The sequence below is a fragment of the Ovis canadensis genome, chromosome 23 (genome assembly GCF_042477335.2).
Source record: "Ovis canadensis isolate MfBH-ARS-UI-01 breed Bighorn chromosome 23, ARS-UI_OviCan_v2, whole genome shotgun sequence".
Classification (NCBI taxonomy): Eukaryota; Metazoa; Chordata; class Mammalia; order Artiodactyla; family Bovidae; genus Ovis; species Ovis canadensis.
The window spans coordinates 27,453,148-27,477,366 of NC_091267.1; the positions used below are offsets into that span (position 1 = coordinate 27,453,148).

General features: G+C 35.9%; 1 protein-coding gene across 4 annotated transcripts in view; it reads right to left on the bottom strand.

Annotated features, from left to right (window-relative positions):
• Positions 1-24,219, bottom strand: part of PIK3C3 (phosphatidylinositol 3-kinase catalytic subunit type 3) — a 161,360-nt gene that overhangs the window by 96,374 nt on the left and 40,767 nt on the right. For all 4 annotated transcript variants that reach the window (XR_011252452.1, XR_011252453.1, XM_069569209.1 and 1 more), the window contains exons 5-6: positions 4,783-4,869; positions 2,594-2,689 (exon numbers count right to left, since the gene is read on the bottom strand). Coding sequence is in view for 2 of the 4 variants with exons in the window: in XM_069569209.1 (XP_069425310.1) it covers positions 2,594-2,689; positions 4,783-4,869 (183 nt within the window). In the remaining 2 variants the exon portion in view is untranslated. The remainder of the gene's footprint in view (positions 1-2,593; positions 2,690-4,782; positions 4,870-24,219) is intronic.

A 24,219-nucleotide genomic window follows, 5' to 3' on the forward strand; every position in this document is an offset into this window, starting at 1 on the left:
TTGTTACATATACATATCCATTTGTTGCCTTCTGTTGCTGATTAAATATTTTTAGAAAAATAAAATTTAACAATAAAAAAACCTGTATTATATAGTTATTAGAGATATGATGTCTGGAAAATCCGTAGACTATAATTGTCCAGATTTTGTTTTGAACTTTGTTTTTTTTTTTTTTGGTGGTATTGGTTTTTTTATTTTTTTAATTTTAGTTTTTTATTTTTTAAATTTTAAAATCTTTAATTCTTACATGCATTCCCAAACATGAACCCCCCTCCCACCTCCCTCCCCATAACATCTTGTTTTTAATGACTAAGTCAAAATAATATGTCCTAATTTTAAAACTCAGAACAAAATATCAAAGAGTATAATTAAAATATAGCACAATGGATATGTCACATTATTTGCAAAAATCACTTAGCAGATTTTGGTTATTTTTCAAATTACCACAATTAAATTCCATTCAGAAAAGTATTTTTACATGTGGGTCAACATTACTCAAAGTTATACCCAGCTAGAAACTCAGCAGCATTGCTTCTAAGAGGACACTTACTCAACACCATGCGGAATAATAAAATCAATTCTTATGAAATAAAACTGTCTTATTTTGTTAGCATTATCATCTTTGAAGAACTCTGGCTTTTATTTTTACCCATTTCAGGGAAGAAAGGTAATTTGGCCTAATAAATGTCACTGCATACATCCTGGAAAAGGGTAAACTAATTTAGGTGGAAACTCATTTCCTCACAATTGTACACCTGGCATCAAATTTTTCTGTCAACTTCCAAATACTAGTATATTTTCAATTTTACATATGTGTAACAAAATCAGGAGAGACTGAAAGAGGAGGAGTATTGTGACTTTAGGTTCAGTAATTGAGTCCTAGAGAAAACCACAAATTCCCACAGCCATTGTTTAACAGGCTGGTTCTCAGTCACAACACCAAAATACACATTTATCAACCCAACTGTGACAAGTAATCTTCACTAACGCTATCTGTCACAGAAGACAGGTGACAAGAAAGTCTATTTCCATTAGATTCAAGGCACTGGCCCAGCAATCTTTACACTAAGTGGAAATATGACAGGAAAGGTAGACAGGCATTAATTTATGGGCAATTTTCAAGAAGCAGTTAGAAAGGGGTCAAGAACCTTTTCAAAAATACTTGAACTTCTTCTAATTTCTATTCTGTTATTATTTCATCTATTATCAAAGCTATCTTTCAAAAGATCTTTCACATCTCCAATGTTTGAAAATACCATCACCATTAGCATGCTTTTGCAATATAAACTACATATGGGTGGGACATATTGCTTTTAATGAAATTACATATAGTAAAAATTAAAAATGTGATTTTAGTAAAATATATTGGTAACAAAACAATTTCACTCACATTCATTACCCTTTCTTTTCAACGGTTTTTCTAATGAATAAACAGAGTGTAAAATAGTTTACCTTCCTATCTTCCCCCCCCCACCCCCGAGAATATAATTTATAAAATAAAAAGTGGAAACAAGTTAACTTTTTTTAACCTTTCTTCTAAAGGAAGGGGTAAAAGATAAAGGGAAATATATGTATACCTTGCAAAGTACCACAAAAATGATCGCAAACTATGCAAATCCTAAACCTTCATTATGAAAACATCTTTCAAATAGTAATTTAACAGCTATAAAACATGTATTTAAAAAAAAATCACTTGTGACAACTTTAACAAATAGCACTAACATGTAAATGCAATTTCAAAGCACTACTTCTTATGAACAACTTAGCTCTATGCAGGAAGAAATATTATTCTTTTATGCCATGTATCAAAAATCTGTCCTCATTTAACACTGATTCTGACTTACACCGTCTTCATAAGTGCTTGTCTCAGTACTTTCACAATAACAGAAGGTGCCTAGTTTATGTGCTTTTGAACTCCACATGCTATTATTTCTGTAGTACTGAAATGAAGACCCATCAATAAGCATTTAAAGCATAGATAGTTTTCAAGTAGCTAGACATCAAACACACAACTACTTTCTTTTGGTAATGCACAAACCTGAGCAAATTTGTAACTGCATACTTTTACCTCTCAGACTACTGATAACATGATTTTCTTAATTTTGCAAGTACTTTATAAATAAATGAACATTTAAAAGGTCTTTCATAAGCATACTTATGTTTAGGGTCACATATACAGTTTCAACACATTATATACATACTTATTATATACAAACATACCCTTACCATACAATAGCCTAACACAAAAAATATGATGCCCTCTTTTTACTTTTCAAGTGGATACTAATTGTTAATGAAGCTACTGCTTTAATGTCCTACTTGCCAATTTAGAGAACAGTTAATCAAAAAGTTTTTAATCTCTTGCATATTTATTGAATTCTGTAACCCAGAAATGTATTACATGAATGATCAGCTTTTGTAATCTTGTTCTAGCTAAATGATTGATTTGTATATATAGATATATAAACAGCTGCTGCTGACAGCTGTCTGCTGCCCTCCTGTAGCCGAATAATTCATCCCAGCAGGAACAACAGTAATTTTTTTTAATGTTTCCCCTCCCCTCTACCTCAGAGACCATAAACAAGGAAAATACCTTTTCATAATAAACAATACCATATTCCTTATCATCACACTTGACACATCGAAACTCAACCATCAAGTACATGAAATTAGAACTTCGTTTTTCACTCTAAAAAAGAAAAAAAAATTATGAAAAATTATTTTCTTCAACATCAGTTTGTATCTTATGCCCAATTTAGTAGTACAAGGAATCTATCAAATACAAGTTAAAATGTAATAAATGATTATGTCATTATTGTAAGTGTACTGTTTTATATACTATTACTATTTCACTACTGCCTTATCCAGAAGTCCCTACTATTCATTTGTAACTCCCTCCTCAAACTTAATGAAATTTTTGGTTTCTTCAGTAGTAGGAATTTTATTACATAACATTGTAAAGGTATTTAGTATACATTTGCAGGAAAATTATTTCATCTCAAAAAAAATTAGATTTTTGTATTTCTAAAAATTTTAAGCAAAGAACAGTTCCGACTAATCCAAATATAAAAGTTAATATAATAAAAACAAAGGTAAAACAAAATATGTAACTAAGGACAGAGGCAATTTGAGCTTAACAGATACAACATTTACAAGTTTTTGACAATTTATAAATGGTCCTAAAATAACTTGCCATCATTTGTAAATTTTTATCAACACACTTTAAATAACAGTTATTCTGGGAAACAGTTATTTTTCCCCAACATATAAAATGTTGGCTGTGTGTATAACTGTATTCCCTTAAGGAAGCAAATATTATGTTAATAATTAAGTAAAAAAAAAAGAAACTTAAAAGGGTGATTAGTTCTAACCCAAATCAGTTTGAAAAATGGCTTTAAATCTATAGTTATATAACCACAAGGATCTAAGAAGGTCACTTAAAACTGTTCAGCTTTATGAAGCATATTATAAGTCTATTATGATAATGGTAATGGCCTCAGCCTCTTATCTTTTAAAGAGTGTGCACAGAGTGAGAAAAAGACTGAGCAAAGTATGCGCTAACGTTACATTTTCTAAACCCAGGGGTATGTAAGTTGATGAATAGAAGCAGTTCAATTAAACTGTTTTCAGAATGTGACAACTATAAAAATCCAAAACAGTAAATTTTTTTTCCAGTTTCAGTATATGAGAATATATTATAAATAAGTTTAGAAAAGATACCCAGTATTCATACTAAATATAACTGTTGTTAGACACTACCAATTTGTTTTTTAAAAATGCACAATGCTACAATTCAACTTTTCTTAGTGTTCACTTAAAATGACCAATTTCTCTCTTCCTCCTGCTAACACTGTTCAGAGAACAAAAATTAAGTCAGTTGTGCCATGTGCTGATCACTGTAAGCTACATATATCACAAACCTGTTATCCCTCTCTCCTAATGTGATTAATATACAATTGCTAGTTCTGCTCTCTAGGCCAAACATATAGTATTTCAGTGCTAATGTACAGAAACTTTTGTTGTTCTAATTTTGTAAAGAGTTTCACTAAAGTAATGTCTCAATTAAACCTATTCTGGACCAAAACACAATATCAGGAAGTACACAAATTATCTGAACCATGTAACTTCATCAAGTGTGTACAGTCCTACATGTACTAAGTAAGAGAAGGAGCATCTTCACTGGGGATAGGAACTGCTAACAGTGACTTAAGGTAACTGAAGTAAAGACACTGTGTTGACATTATGTTGACAGACATATCCAACTTAGACATAAACTACCATATGGAGAAAGAGAGAATCTACAAGTGTGGTATCAAACTTAACATGGGCTTCACTTATATGATATTTACAGTGAAAAGCAGTCAAAGGGAAGTGTTAGTCATTTAGTCATATCTGACTCTTTGTGACCCCGTTGACTGTGGCCCACTAGGCTCTTGTCCATGGAATTCTCCAGGCAAAAATACTGAAGTAGGTAGTCATTACCCTCTCCAAAAGATGTTCCTGACCCAGGCACTGAACCCGGCTCACCTGCACTGTAGAAGGATTCCTTACCGTCTGAGCCAGAGGTATCTACTACTTATTTCAGGGTTTAAAAGAACACTAAAATATAAAAAAGGCAGCTATCTCAAGTTTTCCTCTTATTAACATAGAAGTCACAACTAGAAGTTATCCTCAATATCTCACATATGAGAGATACATGACAATGAATAATTCTTCTAAATAATTTTTCATTTAAAACTCTGGAGAAAAAATTTTGAAATAAAAAAGAGGGATACAACCCACCTCATTTATCATTTCTATTTCTCTAAATGTCAATCTGTCCAGCCAATCTACTTTCACCATGTGACCTTGTCGATGAGCTTTGGTGAGCTGCAAAACAAAATGGAGAAAATTTTAAGAGACAGATATAGAAAAGAGGATAAAGAATGGCAATGGGTCATTCTCACCTTCTGGGAAAGACTACATTCTACCTACAGGATGTGTATCTCTCTAAATAAACTTGCTTTCCCCTTAAAAAAAAAAATAGAATAGTAATGATCATCAACATGACAGTGAAAGTGCTAGCTTATGCAATAAAATAAGGAAAAGGAAATAAGCAATGAACAGATTGGGAAGAAATAATACATTCTTTAGTCAAAGGTGACATAATCATTTATGTAGCAAACATTTTAAAATGGACAAAAAAAAAGCTCCTGGAATTAATAAGCAATTAATAAGCAAGGAGGATACAAGGTTCATATAAAAAGTCAATCTCTTTTCTATATGCCAGCAATTCATAAGTAAAACTTGAAATTAAAAACACAATCATCATTTACATTGGGCTTCCCAGGTAGCGCAGTGGTAAAGAATCCACCGACCAATGCAGGAGACACAGGAGATCTGGGTTCAATCCCTGGTCAGGAAGATCCCCTGGAGAAGGAAATGGCAACCCACTCCAGTATTCCTGCCTGGAAAATTCCATGGACTAAGGAGCCGGGTGGGCTACAGTCCATGGGGTCCCAAAGAGTTGGACACTAATCATTTATATTCTGTTCAGTTCAGTCGCTCAGTTGTGTCTGACTCTGACCTCATGGACTGCAGCACACCAGGCTTCCCGGTCCGTCACCAACTCCCAGAGCTTGTTAAAACTCATGTCATAATATAAGCTAATCATTTATATTAGCACCCCCAAAAAATAAAATTGACATAAATCTAACAAAATATGTGTAAGATCTATACGAGGAAAATTACAAAACTCTGATGAACAAGATCAGAGAAGAACTAAATAAACAGATACTCCAATCAGGGTAAGAAGATTCAGTATTGTCAAGATGTCAATACTTACCGATTTGACCTATAGATGCAAAGCAATCCCAGTAATCAAGATAGTGTGCAAAATAACAAATAAATAGATCAATGGAACACAACAGATTCCAGAAACAGATCACATAAATACAGTCAACAGATCTCTGACCAAGAAGAGGAGGCAATAAAATGGAGCAAAGAGTCATTTCAACAAGTATTGCTGGACTAACTGGACATGCAGGTGCAAACAAATACATGTAGACAAAGACCTTACATCCTCTACAAAAAATAATTCAAAATGAATCACAGACCTAAAGTAAATCACAAAATATGAAACTCCTATTAGATAATATAGTAGAAAATCTAAATGACCTTGGGTATGATGACAGGTTTCTAGATATAACACCAAAGGCACAATCCATAAAAGAAAATCATTGATAAACTGGACTTCATTACAATTAAAAACTTCTCTCTGTGAAAGACAGTGTGAAGAGAATGAGAAAGCAAGTCACAGGCTGGAAGAAAATATCTGTAAAAGACCCATGATAAAGAATGTTAGCCAAAATACACAAAGAACACTTAAAACTCAACAAAAGAAAACAAGTGATCGGATTAAAAAAAAGGGCCAAAGATTTTAATAACTTACCAAAAAAGAAATATGGATGGTAAATAGTTATATGAAAAAATGCTGCACATCACATGACGTCAGGGAAATGCAAATTAAAATGAGAAATCACTAAACGTCTATCAGAATGACCAAGATTTGGAAAACTGACAGCACCAACTGCAGGTTGAGTACACAGAGCTATAGGAATTCCTACTAATTGCTTGGGGGAATGCAAAACGTACAGCTGCTTTGGAAGACAGTGTGGCAGCTTCATACAAAACTAAACATACTCTTACCATACATCCCAGGAATTGCCCTCTTTGGTGTTTATCTAGAGTTGAAAACTTATGCCCACACAAAGGGGGGCACATGGATATTTTTATGGCTTTATGGCTTTATTTATAATAGCCAAAACCTGGGCACAACTCAGATGGCCTTTAGTAAGTAAATGGATAAACTGACACATTCAGACTATGTTACTTAGTACTAAAAAGAAAGGAGGTATCATATGTAAAATAGATAGCCAGTAGAAATTTGCTATATAATGCAGGGAGCTCAAGCCAGTACTCTAGGACAACCTAGAGGGTGGTACAGGGTGGAAGGTGGGAAGGAAGTTCCAGAGGGAGGGGATATATGTATACCTACAGCTGATTCATGCTGATGTATGGCAGAAACCAACCCAACATTATAAAGCAATTATCCTCTAAAAAAAAAAAAAAAAAAAGAGGTATTAACCCATGAAAAGACACCAAGAAATCTTAAGTGCACATTACTTGCACATTGCTAAGTGAAAGAAGCCAGTCTGAAAAGGCTACCTACAGTATGATTCCAACTAAAGAAAAGTTCAAACTATAGAGATAATACAAAGATAAACGGCTGACTTGAAACTAAACATGAAAAAATCTAAGATCTGGTCCCATCACTTCACGGCAAATAGGAGGGGAAAAAGTGGAAGCAATGACAGATTTTATTTTCTTGGACTCCAAAATCACTGTGGACAATGACTACAGCCATGAAATTAAAAGTCTCTTTCCCCTTGGAAGAAAAGTTATGACAAACACAGTATTAAAAAGCAGAGACATTACTTTGCCAACAGAGGTCCATATAGTCAAAGCTATGGCTTTTCCAGTAGTCATGTGTGGATGTGAGAGTTGGACAATAAAGAATGCTGTAAGTGCCAAAGAATGGACGCTTTCTAATTGCGGTGCTGGAGAAGACTCTTGAGAGTCCCTTAGACCACAAAGAGATCAAACCAGTCAATCCTAAAGAAAATCAACCCTGAATATTCATCAGAAGGATTGATGCTAAAGCTCCAATACTTTGGCCACCTGATACCAAAAACCAATTCATAAGAAAAGACCCTGATGCTGGGAAAGACTGAAAGCAAAAGAGGGCAGCAGATGATGAGATGGTTAGATAGTATCACCAACTCAATGAACATGAATTTGAGCAAATTCCAAGAGACAGTGGAGGGCAAAGGAACCTGACTTGCCACAGTCCATGTGTTTGTAAAGAGCTTGACAGGACTTAGTGACTGCAAGACAACCACAATAAAGTTGCCCAGGGTAGTGGGGAGAAGAGGGAATAAAAGTGGAGCACAGAAGATCTTTAGGGCAGCAAAACTACTCTGCATCACATTATAAAAGAAAGAAAGAAAGAAAGTGAAGTCGCTCAGTCGTGTCGGACTCTTTGCGACCCTATGGACTGCAGCCCGCAAGGCTCCTCTGTCCATGGGATTCTCCAGGCAAGAATACTGCAGTGGGCTGCCATTTCCTTCTCCAGGGGGTCTTCCCAATCCAGGGATCGAACCCAGATCCCCTACATTGCAGGCAGATGCTTTATCCTCTGAGCTATCACATTATAATGATGAATAAATGACATTAAACATTTGTCAATGCCCATAAAATGTACAATATTCAGAGAACCATGAGGTAAACCATGGATTTGGGGTAATTATGACCTTTCCCTGCAGGTTCATCAATTTTAACAAATTATAACAAATTTATCACTGTGGTGGGAGGTGTTGAAAATGGGGGAGCTATGCATGAGTTAGGGCAGAGTGTATATGAGAAATATTTGTACCTTCCTCTTAGCATTGCTGTGAATGTATAAGTATTCAACAAAAGTAAAATCTTTAAAAAAAAATCTAAAAACTTAAAGAAAAATGAAGGATTATATCACCTTTACATTTGATACATTTCTATGAATAACAAAAGCCATATACAACTATCAAGATAAGAAATGGACTTGTCTGGAAACTGTTACAACTTTAAAAAAATTTTTTTAAATGGTCTATAATCTGTCACTAAACATGCTAAAAAATAATGAAGCCTTTACTGAACATATCTTCATCTATATTTCTTGTAGTTATAATAATACTTCTTCAAATTGAAAATAAACTTTTTTTCCACATCTCAATATGAAAAATAAGATAGTTACATACATAAGGCATTTCCCTGGAGCCTATAATACTCTAAGATGTAAGTGCATTGGTGTGCGTGTTGCATTTTAATTTTAAAAGAATTAGCAACTAAATAACAACAACAATAAAAGAATTAACAGTAATAGAAGATCTAGGGCTAGAAAAAGAATTTATAGAGCTGCAGTTGGTAGAGTGCTCTGAAGGTCTTACATACCAACCTAACCTTGGTTTCACAATTTAAATAATAAATCTACTACTATAGAGAATTCAAGATAATTTCTAAGGTCTTCAAACTGCAATTAGATTTTATCTAAGATAGTGTAATTTTAAACAACAGCATTATTTATGTATCAAACCTTTCTTTCTAAACAAATTCATAGCATAAAGCAAAACTGGGCATTAAGAAGTTCATGGTAGCTGGACTTTATGACTTGTCTTCATTTCTATTACACATGCTATAATGGCATTCCTACAAGGATGGTAAATACCTTCACCAATTATAATTTATCTCTCTCACAGAATCAAAAATCTTCATCAGTATTCTTTATATTCCTCAAATAATGTACTCATCACAATTACATCGTCATACTATTTCAGAAATAAAAATGATAACTTCATACAAGTTTTGAGGATCACTGTAATATAAAATTATCAGCTTAGCTGTCTTCTGAATAACAAATTCTTTTCCATCTGAGGTAGCCTCTAAATGAAAATGGATAAGGCATTAATAAGTGGTTAGCATTATTATTCACACAAAGCAGCAATAACTAAACATTTTGTGGAACATTAGACAAATATACTCAGAGACGGCGATGGCACCCCACTCCAGTACTCTTGCCTGGAAAATCCTATGGATGGAGGAGCCTGGTAGGCTGCAGTGCATGGGGTCGCGAAGAGTCAGACACTACTGAGCGACTTCCCTTTCACTTTTCACTTTCATGCATTGGAGAAGGAAATGGCAACCCACTACAGTGTTCTTGCCTAGAGAATCCCAGGGACGGGGGAGCCTGGTGGGCTGCCATCTATGGGGTCACACAGAGTTGGACACGACTGAAGTGACTTAGCAGCAGCAGCAGCAGACAAATATACTAACATGGAAATAGACCAAGAATTAATCATAAGGAAACCAAAAGAACATGAGGCTACAAGTTCATGACCTAAAATTCTAATCCTAGCACTCCATTTTTGAATTCTGTCATTTTTGAACCCACAGATCTACAAAAAGGATTAACTTCTAGTCCTGGTACCAAAATTCAAATAGAATAATGGATATACATTATGACAGATAGAATTAACCCATATAGTCTGTAAAGAATTGTATTCTCACTTTGCCATATGTTTCCATCTAGTTTTTTAAATTAATAAAAATATACAGGGTCATAGCATATCAACATAGCACATCAACACTGATATCAGAGCTAGAACTGAAACTCTACGTCTGTAAAGTTCATACTCTTTCAACCAGTCTTCACTATCTCCTCTATTGATTCATTTGTAGAAAGAGATTTAAGTCCAATTAAATTTTTTAATGTTTTAAACACAACTTTCATACTTACGACATAGTAGTTGATTCTCCACTAGTTTCCTTTGAGGAAAAAATTGTCAAAAGTATATTAAGTTTAGATATGGGAGAATGTGTTGGGCATTTTTCTTTACCTTATTAAATCATCAGATAAACTGAAAATTTTCTAGTCATTTCACTAACACTAGAATTCATGTTTGCTGCTAATATATTATACATGGGCTTCCCTAGTGGCTCAGTGGTAAAGAATCCATCTGTAATTCAGAAGCCACAGGAGATGTGGGTTCAATTCCTGGGTCCGGAAGATCCCCTGGAGGAGGGCATGCAACCCACTACAGTATTCTTGCCTAAAAATCCCATATACAGAGGAGCCTTGTGGGCTACAGGCCATAGGGTCACAAAGAGTCAGACATGACTGAAGCAACTTAGCACACACGCAAGCACTTGCATAGTATATTTCTAGCTTTTCTATTTGAATACTAAAAGATGACTATTCTCAACCTTACAAATAGCAACCAAAGAATGCATGGTCAAGGATGGTAGTACCATAAACTGGTATAACCATTTCGGAGTCCAAGTTTAAATTACCTGAGATATATTAGTATTTGTGCATCACTGTTTCCAATATGGAAAACATAGACATAAAAGAAGGTAAATGTCTATAAACAATGGAAACTGTTAAAGTAAACTGTGGTACACATATTAAGAAATACTTCAAGCAAGAAGAAAGAAAAATCTTTATAACCTGCTAGGAAAGATTACTATGACAGTTGAATACAAAAGCAACTGCAGAGGTTCCCTGGTAGCTCAGTGATAACGAATCTGCCACCAAAGCAGGAGATACGGGTTCGATCCCTGAGCCCACATGCCGTGGAGCAACTAAATCTGTGAATCACAACCAATGAACGTAAGCTTCCAGAACCTGAAAGCTGAAACTACTGAAGCCCGTGGGCTCTAGAGCCTAAACTCCACAACCCGAGAAGCCACCACAGTGGGATTTCCCAGGCAAGAAGAGTAGGTCACCATGTCCTTCTCCAGGAGATCTTCCCAAACCAGGGATCAAACCCACATCTCCTGCATTGGCAGGTAGATTCTTTACCACTAAGCCATCCAGAAAGCTTATTTATCTGATACTATGTAAAAAAGCACCCCGTAACTTAAGTGACTTAACATATATCAATATGTGTCACAATAAAGAAGGCTGAATTCCAAGAATTGATGCTTTCTAATTGCAGTGCTGGAGAAGAATCTTAAGAGTCCCTTGGACAGCAAAGAGATCAAACCCAGTCCATCCTAAAGGAAACCAACCCTGAAGATTCATTGGAAGGACTGATGCTGAAGATGAAGCTCCAATACTCTGGCCACCTTATACAAAGAGCCAATTCACTGGAAAAGATCTTGATGCTGAGAACAACTGAGGGCAGGAAGAGAAGGGGGCGACAGGATGACATGGTTGAATGGCATCACCGACTCAATGAACATGAGTTTGAGCAAGCTCAAGGAGATAGTGAAGGACAGGGAAGCCTGGTGTGCTGCAGTCCATGGGGTCACAAAGAGTCAGACATAACTGAGTAACTGAACAACAACAATATGTAGAGACATCAAGAAGTCATTTTCTTGAGGAATTCTGGATATTTTTTAATTAGTCTAACAGTCTCTCATGTGATGGCTGGAGCTGGACTGTCCAAGACCGCTTCACTCACTATTCTAACAGCTTTGTGGGAAAGGGTGAGTTCAGCTGGGAAACCAGGGTGGTGGGGGCCTCTATCTTTCTGAAGGTATTCTCAGTGCTGCTCCCTCTTCAAGTAGTCTTTCAACACAGAAACTCCAACATGGCAGCCAGACTTCTAACATGGTGGCTCATTACTCCCCAGAGGGCAAAAACAAAAGCCTTCAGGCTGTCTTAAAGTTTAGTTCTGGAACAGGCAAGCAACACTTCAGCTGCATCAGGTTAGTTAAAATGAGTCACAGAGTTAAGTGCAGATGAAAGCAACATGAAAGCATGAGCATTGTGAAGCATGTTTCTTTTACTGAGAGTCATCTTTGGAAACTAGCTACTACAGCACTTACTAGACAATATAAGCATAAAACAAATCGCTCAACTGCAAAAGAGCAAGAGGAGAGAATCTGAAGATGGCAAAGCTAGCTTGTAACTGGACTTTAGGCATCAAGTAAAGTCTAGACTCCATCACAGTTCCTAAATGAATAGGCCTTGCTTTCTTCTCCAAAATAAGTTCCTACAACTCTCCAATTGACATGCTAACTCCAGCCACCCATTTCAGTTCTCCAGACCGTAAGGCCTGTAAGACTCGATGCAGATTAAATAATTTAATATTAGATGAAAAATTTTACTAAAATTTTAGAAAACTATAAAGCATTGTGCATACTGTAAGCAGCTGTTATTAGCCCATAATCTATGTCACTTCTTCTCTACAGGTGCTGATGACTATGTAGACAGACTTGGGTGGTTTTCACCCATCCAAAGCAGCTTCCAGTTGTCTCCAGTCTGAGAATATCTAGAAATAATGAAGACCAACAATGAATCTGAACAATTTAGATTTCATTTAGGGTCTGAGATGTCAGTGACCTAGATCTCCCAGATGAGAAAACTTGCATTCTGTTAAACAGCAGAGTGAAACTAGCGCCATCTGTCTCAAATTGCTCATGAAGATACAACATTCACTAAGGTGCTCATCCTAAAAAGCAGCCAGGTCAAGGTATCAGTAAGAGTCATTCTTTTTAAGCAACATAGATTTCTACAGAATTCACAAGAAGTCATATAGAGGTTGGAAAAGAAGCCCACTGTCACAGAAATAATAGTATCATTATTGAGCTCTAACTTAACTAAGAATTAAACATCAAGCGGTTTTAAAAGCTATTTACATAAAAGACTCTCTAAGAACCAAATAAAAACATGTACCGGAAACTGCTTAGAGTACAAATAATGTATATCAGAATTAATGGGAGGACAGATTCATGCTTAAGGAAGATACTTCAGATGAGTATGCATTTAATACAAGTACCAAGAATAGAACTTAGAAGCAGGCCAGCTTGCTACACTGTATATTGATGAGGAACAGCAGAGAAAAAGAATGCCAAACCGGATAGCTATCCCTGGGAACAGACACATTTCCACGATTTCCATGACACATTACCACAACTCACAAGTAATCGCTCCTTATGCATATCTGCCCTACTAGACCATAAGCTTCTTGAGTGCTGGAGCTATGAATGGTTGACAGAACCTAGCATTTATTCATTCAATTATTTATATTTATTGACAGGACTTCTCAGTGAAAGGGTGACATAACAAAAAATAAATGCTTGTATACTCTGCAATTCTGTTCAAGAGCTTTGGGGAGTGAATGAGGGGCAAGGAGGAGGAAGTGATAATCAAAAGGAAGCTGGAGAAAAGAATGTTCATGCTCTTAGTCACTTTTCTCTAGTACTTAAATAATTTCAACATGAATATATGTTAGTTTGTTGTTTTAAGTTACAAACTTCCATCATGGTCCTCCACTCTGGAGATAACAGAAGCAGCAAGTTCTCTGCCTGAAGATAGGGGTGAGTTACTTATATGATAATGCTTGTATGTCCATATGGTAAATGCTTATACATCCATGTTTTTCAGTTGCTAAGTCATGTCTGACTCTTTGGGACCCCTGTGAACTGCAGCAAGTCAAGTTTTCCTGTCCTTCACTATCTCCGGAGTTTGCTCAGACTCATGTCCATTGAGTCAGTGATGCTATCTAACCATCTCATCCTGCTGCCCCCTTCTCCTCCTGTCCTCACTCTTTCTCAGCATCAGGGTCTTTTCCAATGAATCAGCTCTTCGCATCAGCAGAGGTCAAAGCTGGAGCTTCAGCATCAGATACACAAACTAAAACAGTAATATTAAAGTCATGAACAGGGTGATATGACAGAAAATAATGGGGGTTCTTGAGAAGGCCTCCCAGGCACATAACACTTAAGCAGAGACTTGAAGGATAGCCCTCAGTGAATATTTAGGTAAATCAAGTCCTAGTCAAAGTGGAGAACAGTAAGATCAATATATACATAAAATGATTACTGGGAATCAGTTTTCTTGAGGTTCACCATGATCTGGATTTTTCCTTATAGTAGACAATAATCTTATAGTCTGAAGGAAGAAGGGGGCTTCCCAGGTGGCTCAGTGGTAAAGAACCCTCCTACCAAGGAGAAACAAGAGACATGAGTTCGATTGCTGGGTCAGAAAGATCCCGTGGAGTAGGAAATGGCAACCTATTCCAGTATTCTTGCTTGGGTAATTCCATGGACAGAGGAGACTGGCAAGCTCTCTGATATCCTGACAAATAAAGCTGTTTTCTCTGCAAGGAAGATTCCATCCTGTTTGTTGACTCACCCCTTATGCTTTAAGTCTCTGCTTAAATGAAGGAAGAAAGGGGAGAGTAAAAACAACTGAAAAACTTCTATCCATTTCAAATTTGCCTAGGAATCTGTAGGGAGGTAAATAGGAAGAGATAGACTCAACTGGAGAGAAAATGGTAGGCTTTGTTGCTTTACAAGAGATGATATAATAATTTACAAAGTTTAATATCTAGCTGTGATCCTGGTTTTAAGCACCCACATAACCCTATGACTATGTCTGATAACATGGAAATATAGCATATGAACACATATCAAACAAGCCATATAAAAACAACCTGAAGAATAATTCTTGCTTTCTATGTTCAAGCTAGAGAAAATTTAAGTAGATAAAGGCATAGCAACCACATAGAATTGCAAATAGTTTGAACAGCCAACCATAGAGGAGTGCTGAAATGAATTATGGCATATCCACATTACACAAAATCCTAGTCTTTAAAATCATGCCATGAAAGCATCTTAAATGACCTGGAACAATTTTGAAACACCATTCATTTAAACGCACATAATATGATCCCAAATTGAAAATAAATATATACATATTCACATGTTACATACATACATACATACATACATTTACCAAAAGCATATCAACTAAAATATTAATAATGGTGACTACTGTGGGTAAAGAATTGGAGGTGACTTTTACAGTCTTTGTACTTTAACAATCTTTTACTAGTATAGATGTACATTATCTTGTAATAAGTTACTTAAAAACTAAACTTCCTTTAAAAATAATTGTGGAGAAAATTCTGTTGAGAAAACCACAAAAGATCAGTATTTATCAAGATGATGCTAAACAAGGTTATTTTGCTTCATAATAAACTCAAAGAATAAGGATCAATCTGATTAATTTACCTCAAACACATGAAATGAAACCCAGGTATTAACATAATTATTCTCTCTTAAATTATTTTTTCCAAGGGCCTTTCAACTAGATCCAACCAAAAACCCATATAATTAAAATAATGCTGCTGCTTTATGGTTAATAAAACCGCCTATATAGTAAAATGTATAGGTTTAAGGTTTCAAACTTTACTCACATCAAGAAACTTTAAGAGGGGAGTTACAAGATAGGTGGCTTTTCCAAAATAAGTAACTACACAACAGGTGATGCTTGGGTCAGATACACTGATGCTTTTTCAGGAAACCTAAGGAGAAAAAAATAACAAAGCTGTATTTTCTTCCCCCTCTGCCACTTGAAAAAATAAACAGGCACCTCCCGCCCACAGTCTACTCTTATCACCAGACAGAAAACTTCCAGATTCAGACAGCCTATGTGAATGTTCAGAAATCGCTCTCTTGACACATTTACAGGAATACTGGCCAATAAAAAAGGCTGGAACTACCAAACCCAAGACTATTTTTTTTCCACCATGATTATAGAAGGTTGTGCTTATTTAACTACTTCATATCTGATTCATCTAAATTCTCTCAATTTAAATGTTATAACTCTTTTTAACAGGAAAACTTTACTAAGCCTAGACTAGAACTGAGCAGAAGTACTCACTAAACAGAAAATCATTATTGGTCACCTAATCTACCAATATTTGTAGGATACACTATGGCTCACTGATATAGATTTCAACTATTAAACAGTATGATTTTTTAATAATTTTTTAATGTGTCAAATCTGTTTCAAATCAAACACAAGTTATACAGTAATTTATAATTGAAGAAAAAAATATAGTTGTATATAAGAATTCACCTGAACTGAGATTTAAAAAGGAGTATATCTATATGTTAAGAGTCTGCATACACACCTACGATACTTAATTCTTACAAGACAAGGAGTTTCTTCTACCTTCCTGATTAATTTCCTTAGCCACAGATTTTCAATTTTACTTTGAAATTTTACATGTGCATCTTATTCAGGAAGAGTGGTATTTGCCTCATAAAAGTTGTTTTCAATTTAACTTCTCAGAGATTGGTCTTTCTTTTTAATTTAAATTTCTTTATTTTAATTGGAGGCTAATTACTTTACAATATTGTATTGGTTTTGCCATACATCAACATGAATCCACCATGGGAATACACGTGTTCCCAATCCTGAACCCCCCTCCCACCTCCCTCCCCAAACCATCCCTCATCCCAGTGAGATTAGTCTTAAAAGCATATTATTGTGTAGTTTCCTGGCAAAAACTATAGCTGTGAAGACAGACAATAGATTTCCAGAACATAAATCGATATTCTTTTAGGGCTTAATCTTTCACTGGCAAAAACGGATTTAGTCTACTTGCTACCATCAATTTCAACACAAATCTAAAAGTTTTGACAATCTTAGACATCAGTAAGCAAATCAAAGTGACTGATAAAAAACATTCTACCATGTATCATTAGGAATAAATTTGTAAGAGATTCCCACATTCTTTTATGACATACAAAAAAGCCAACAGAATGAAAACCAATACGCTATTTTTAAAAAGTTACACATACCACTTATACAAAAACCTATAGCTAAGAGGTACTTTTGATGACATCAGTGATGCCACTAAACAAGTTTTACAGTTTTGAATAATTTTACAGAGAATTGTTTGACATTTGGAAGGAAAAATCCCTAAGGATAACAGAATATTCATATTGTTCTTCCTTCCTTCCCTCCCCTCCCAACCATTCTTTCTCCCTAACCACTAAAAGCACACTGAAAAAGTAGTGTGTTAGACAACCTAATTGAGTTAGTTGACTTGGATCGTTTTCATCAAAATTCTTTTCTGTGTGAGGGAATTAACCAAATAATTTTCCTAAGTGGCAAATTACAAGATGTATGAAAACAGGTGGTATAAACATACTGGCTCACTTAATATTATTATTTATTGTCTCCCCAGTTCTGGAAAGTTAAATGCCTGAGTTTTAAAATTATGTATACAATCAACTTTTTTATTTTTATTATAAAACGAGGTATACAGAATAATGTAACAAACATCCATGTATTCACTGTCAAAACTGACATGTATTAACAGTTTGTCTTATTTCACTCTTTTAAAAAAAGATTAAAAAAAAAAGCAAACCAAAGGTATTTGTAAAGACTTCCCTCATTCTTTCAATTTGCTTTTTTAAACTTAATGCTGTTTTTGAGATGTATCTGTGTTAATCTACACAGCTCAAATGCTTTCATTTAAATTGCTGTAGAGTATCCCGGTATGAGTAAATATATCACTTATTCTCCCAACAAGCTCAACATTTTGTGTTATTATCAGGGCTAAAGTGAATAAGTATATATCTCCTTATGCCCATAAGTGAGTTTTCTTAGTGTAAAAATCTAAGCATGTAATTACTGGATTTCCACGATGAAAATCAATACCTTTTCTGATTGGTTTATTTCTAAATTTCATGTAGTTTTTCTTACTACTGCAAATATTCTTTAAACACTGTATTTTTAGATTGGTGACAGAAACTATGGAATAGTAACTGATTTCTGCTTAATTAATCTTGTATTTAACATTTCTTGACTAATTATTTATAACAGTTTATCTACCAGTTCTTTTGACTTTTCTATATGATCATCTGTAAATAATTCCTATCCCTTACATCTATATATATAGTTTCCTCACACTGACTAGTACAAGAAACTCTGGTACAGTGTCTAACCCAAGCAGTAGTAGAAGCATCCTTATTTTGTTCCTGACTTCAAAGAAAATCCTTCTTACATTTACTCATTTGGTAAGATGTTTGTTATCAGTTCTTGGTCTATTTCATATATCAGGTTAATAAAGTCATATTTTATTTTACCAAAACTTTATATGATGAGTGTTTGTTGAAGTTTACCAAAAAGTTGGTAAGACTGGGGATCCTTTTGACCGTATGTTATTTTCTCCTTTAACATGCAGGAGATAGTTAACATAGTAGGCTTGAAGCTCTAATTTTAGAAGGACCTGCTTGCAAGGATGGCCCTGGTCAATGTATGAAAATCTGAGTTTTGAAACATTCCCTAACTGGTATAGATGTTTCACTGCAGCACGGCTCTTCGTATGTTGTGATTTATTGTGAGCACCTGCTCTCTTTCTGGAAGGCTAGAATTTTTGCAGTTGAGGGCAAAGAATGTCTGTGTGACCAGACCCCGAGTAAAACCCTCAATTTCTGAGTCTCAAAGGCCTTTTTTCTAAAAGGCTTCATTTTAGTTTCTGGAGAAAACAGCACTATCAAGTGAATCTCTTCCTGGGCTGGGAAGGGGAAGAATAGAAAGCCTGTATATGGATTTCTCCAGACCTACTACACCTTTTTACCTAACTGAACCATCTAGTTGTATATACTTACTGTGTTGCTTATAATCAATCTTAGCTGTGATTACAACTCCCTCTCAGTCCTGTGATTCCATCATCTCATCTTGGGGGACCTCTGGAATCAAGATTGCCGGGAGAAATATCAATAACCTCAAATATGCAGATGACACCACCTTGATGGCACAAAGTGAAGAGGAGCTAAAAAGCCTCTTGAGAAAAGTGAAAGAGGAGAGTGAAAAAGTTGGCTTAAAGCTCAACATTCAGAAAACGAAGATCATGGCATCTGGTCTCATCACTTCATGGGAAATAGATGGGGAAACAGTGGAAACAGTGTTAAACTTTATTTTCTGGGGCTTCAGAATCACTGCAGATGGTGACTGTAGCCATGAAATTAAAAGACGCTTACTCCTTGGAAAAAAAGTTATGACCAACCTAGATAGCATATTCAAAAGCAGAGACATTACTTTGCTGACTAAGGTCCGTCTAGTCAAGGCTATGGTCATGTATGGATGTGAGAGTTGGACTGTGAAGAAGGCTGAGTGCCGAAGAATTGATGCTTTTGAACTGTGGTGTTGGAGAAGACTTTTGAGAGTCCCTTAGACTGCAAGGAGATCCAACCAGTCCATTCTGAAGGAGATCAACCCTGATTTCTTTGGAAGGAATGATGCTAAAGCTGAAACTCCAGTACTTTGGCCACCTCATGCGAAGAGTTGACTCACTGGAAAAGACTCTGATGCTGGGAGGGATTGGGGGCAGGAGGAGAAGGGGATGACCGAGGATGAGATGGCTGGATGGCATCACCGACTCGATGGACGTGAGTCTGAGTGAACTCCGGGAGTTGGTGATGGACAAGGAGGCCTGGCATGCTGCGATTCATAGGGTCACAAAGAGTCGGACACGACTGAGCGACTGAACTGAACTGAACTGAAACAATGCGAAGAGCTATTTATTAGAAAAGACCCTGATGCTGGGAAAGATTGAGGGCAGAAGGAGAAGGGGACAACAGAGGATGAGATGGTTGGATGGCATTACTGACTCAATGGACATGGGTTTGGGTGGACTCCAGGAGTTGGTGATGGACAGGGAGGCCTGGCATGCTGTGGTTCATGGGGTCGCAAAGAGTTGGACATGACTGAGCAACTGAACTGAATTGAAACACTCAATAATATAATAATAAGGTGCAATAACAGATATCCTGTGTTAAACTGCTTCTGAAAAGTGAAAAGTGTAGTCACTCAGTTGTGTCAGACTCTCTGCAACCCCATGGACTGTAGCCCACCAGGCTCCTCTGTCCATGGAATTCTCTAGGCTAGAAAACTGAAGGGGATTGCCATTTCCTTCTCCAGGGGACCTTCCCAACCCAGGGATTGAACATGGGGCTCTCACACTGCAGGCAGATTCTTTATCACCTAAGCCACAAGGGAAGCCCCAAACTGCTTTTATGTAAGCATTCTTAGAATAAATCATGTTTGGGCATGATATATTTTTTAATTGCTTCAGTTTTCTAATTTCTGCTGAAATTTATCATCTATACGTGAGAAGTGTCTAATTTTCCTTTCTTTCACTTTCCTTTTCTAGTTCATGGTCATACTGATCTCAGCAGGTTTTATACATTTAGCTTATAAAACCACCTGAGTTTGAAAAAGGAGAATAAAGGGTTTACTATACAGCTATAGTAGCAAATAGTATCTTGATTTTTATGTTTTGATCCCTTGATTTATGTTTTATAGTTTTATATTATTGTTATATTTTAAAATTATCTTTTCAGTATTTTACTATCTGAATTTTTGGTGGATATATTCCAGTTGTTTGTTATAATTACTGACTTTAGCTTTCTTTGGTTTGTAATTTTAGATTGCAAACTGATCTTTTGTAGGGCTTCCCAAATTGTCATACTTATTTTACTGCTACTTCATATTATTAGGTATTTGTTGTGGGAGGATTCTCAGTTTATCTTAGTCTTCCACATGACTGAAACCAGAAATCAAACATTATTTGCTTATCTTCTATTGATGTTAGAGGAATCTAGAGAAAGGAGGAAATATATTAGGCAACATGGCAGAAAGCAAAGAAGAACTAAACAGCCTCTTGATGAAAGTGAAAGAGCAGAGTGAAAAAGTTGGCTTAAAACTCAACATTCAGAAAACTAAGATCATGGCATCTGGTCCCATCACTTCATGGCAAATAGAGAGGAAAACAATGCAAATAGTGACAGACTATTTTGGGGGCTCCAAAATCACTGCAGATGCTAACTGCAGCCATAAAAGACGCTTGCTTCCTAGAAGAAAATTTATGACCAACCTAGACAGCACATTAAAAAGCAGAGACATTATTTTGCCAACAAAGGTCCGTGTAGTCAAGGCTATGGTTTTTCTAGTAGTCATGTATGGATGTGAGAGTTGCACTGAGAAGAAAGCTGAGCACTGAAGAACTGTTGCTTTTGAACTGTGGTGTTGGAGAAGACTCTTAAAGAGTACCTTGGACAGCAAGGAGATCCAACCAGTTCATCCTAAAGGAAATCAATTCTGAATATTCATTGGAAGGACTGATGCTGAAGCTGAAACTCCAATACTTTGGCCACTACATGTGAAGAACTGACTCAGTGGAAAAGACTCTGATGCTGAGAAAGATCGAAGGCGGGAGAAGAAGGGGACAACAGAGGATGAGATGGTTGGATAGCATCACCGACTCAATGGACATCAGTTTGAGCAGGCTCCGGAAATTGGTGATGGACAGGGAAGCCTGGCATGCTGCAGTCCATGGGGTCACAAAGAGTCAGACATGACTGAGTGAATAAACTGACTGACTGACTGAAATTTGGCAAATGTTTTGATTTTTGAAATGTGATTTATAAGCTAGACATCAGTTTTGTTTATAAATTGAAGAATAAATTATCAAAGTGATGATTTACATGGGTTTTTAAACCAATATCCACATAATGATATTTGCAGTTAAGATTTTAAAGAAATGAGAAACATGGAATTTTTAGAGACATGGTTTGATAATTTTTTAATCATCAAATATTTAGAGACATGGTTTGATAATTACCTTTAATTTTATGCTTTTAAAATTAACAGAACAAAACTTATGGAAGATTTACATAGTAATGAGTTTGAGTAAGCTCCGAGAGTTGGTGACAGACAGGGAAGTCTGGTGTGCTGCACTCCATGGGGTCGCAAAAAGTTGAATACGAATAAGCAACTGAACTGACTGACTAAGGTACAATAAAACCAGGTAGAAAGACTGGCAGTCAAAACCCCTGATTTATAGCTCTCACAGTGGATCAATGACTAGCTAGTATTTCTGTGTTTGTGAACATTTTTCCTTGATAATAATGTGGTCAGTCGGACTCCATTCTCTGTGAATTATAGGAATCATAACAGTGTCATCATCATCGTGATATTTTTCAGCTGTTCTGAAAAGAAAAGAGACTATTCTCTATAGTACAGCAAGTTGATTAAGCATATTTTTTCTTGGTTTCTGAATATATTTCTACCTTGAAGTAGCTTTGTGAATAAACTGGTATTCTAGATAAAATTAGTTTAAGAAAATAAATTATTCAGTAGGACCTATTAATGATCTGTCTACCTCATTATGATTATGTAATTAATCATTTTCAGAATGTAACACAAAGTTCTTAGGTTTGGTTTAGTCACTAAGTCGTGTCTGACTCTTGTGACCCTATGGACTGTAGCCTGCCAGGCTCCTCTGTCCATGGGATTCTCCAGGCAAGAATACTGGAGTGGGTTGCCATTTCCTTCTCCAGGGGATCTTCCCGACCCAGGAATTGAACCCAGGTCTCTTGCACTGCAGGCAGATTCTTTACCAACTGAGCTATCTTAGGGCTTTGGGGGTAAAAGTTGGTATTCTTTGCAATGTCTGTCCTTGATTAGATCTTTTCACATTAAAAAAAAGTGTCCTTTCAGCCATATGTAAATCACTGAAGTTAGCATATTCCCTCACATCAAACACAAATATAAAACTCAAAATGGCTTGAAGATTTAATTATAAAACATGACACTATAAAACTCCTGGAAGAGACTGTAGGCAAAACTTTCTCTGACATGCAGTCATAACAATCCTTTCTTAGATCAGTCTCCCAAAGCAAAAGAAATAAAAGCAAAAGTAAACAAACGGAACTGATTAAATGTGAAAGCTTTTATAAAGCAAAGAAAATCATAAGCAAAATGAAAATACAAACTATTGCAGAAAATATTTACAAATGATGTGCTTAATTTCCAAAATGTACAAACAGATCATATAGCTCAAAAAAACCCCAAACAATCCAGCCAAAAAACAGGAAGAAGACCTAAACAGACATTTCTCTAAAGAAGACATAAAGAGAGCCAAAAGGCACATGAAAAGATACTCACCACTGCTAATTATTAGAGAAATGCAAATCAAAACAACAATAATAAATTACCTCACACCAATCTAATGGTCATCATTAAAAAGTTTACAAATAATAAATCTGGAGAGGGTGTGGAGAAAAGGGAACCCTCCTAAGTTGCTGGTGGACAGGTAAATTGGTGTGACTACTATGGAAAACACTATGTAAGTGCTTTAGAAAACTAAAAATAAGAGTTACCATATAATTCAGCAATCCCACTTCTGGTCATGTATCCAGAAAAGATGAAAACTAGTTCAAAGAGATATATGCACCCCAAAGTCCATAGCAGCACTATTTACAACAGCCAAAACATGGTAGTGCCCATCTACAGGTGAATCAATAAAGAATACGTGCATGCATGCTCAGTCAGTCGTGTCCAGCTTTGCAACCCTGTGAACTGAAGCCCGCCAGGCTCCTCTGTCTATGGAATTTTCCAGGCTAGAATACTGGAGTGGGTTGCCACTACCTATTCCAAAAGAAGATACGGCATGCATATGTATATTTTAACATACATATATGAAATAATAGTCATGAAAAGGAAAGAATTATTGTCATTTGCAGCAACAGGGGTAGACCTAGAGATTAATCATACTAAAGGAAGTAAGCCAGAGAGAAGCCAAAAAAAAAAAAAAAAGGCAAATTTCATGATATCACACGTGGACTCAAAAAATAAAAGGATACAAATGAACTTAAAACAGAGAGACTCACAGACATAGAAAATAAACTTACAGCTGCCAAAGGAGAAAGTAGGGAGGGGATAAATTAGGAGACTAAGGTTAACAGATACACATTACTATATACAAAAAAGATACATAGCAAGAGGGCCTCTGAGATGGCACTAGTTGTAAAGAACCTGCCTGCAATTCAGAA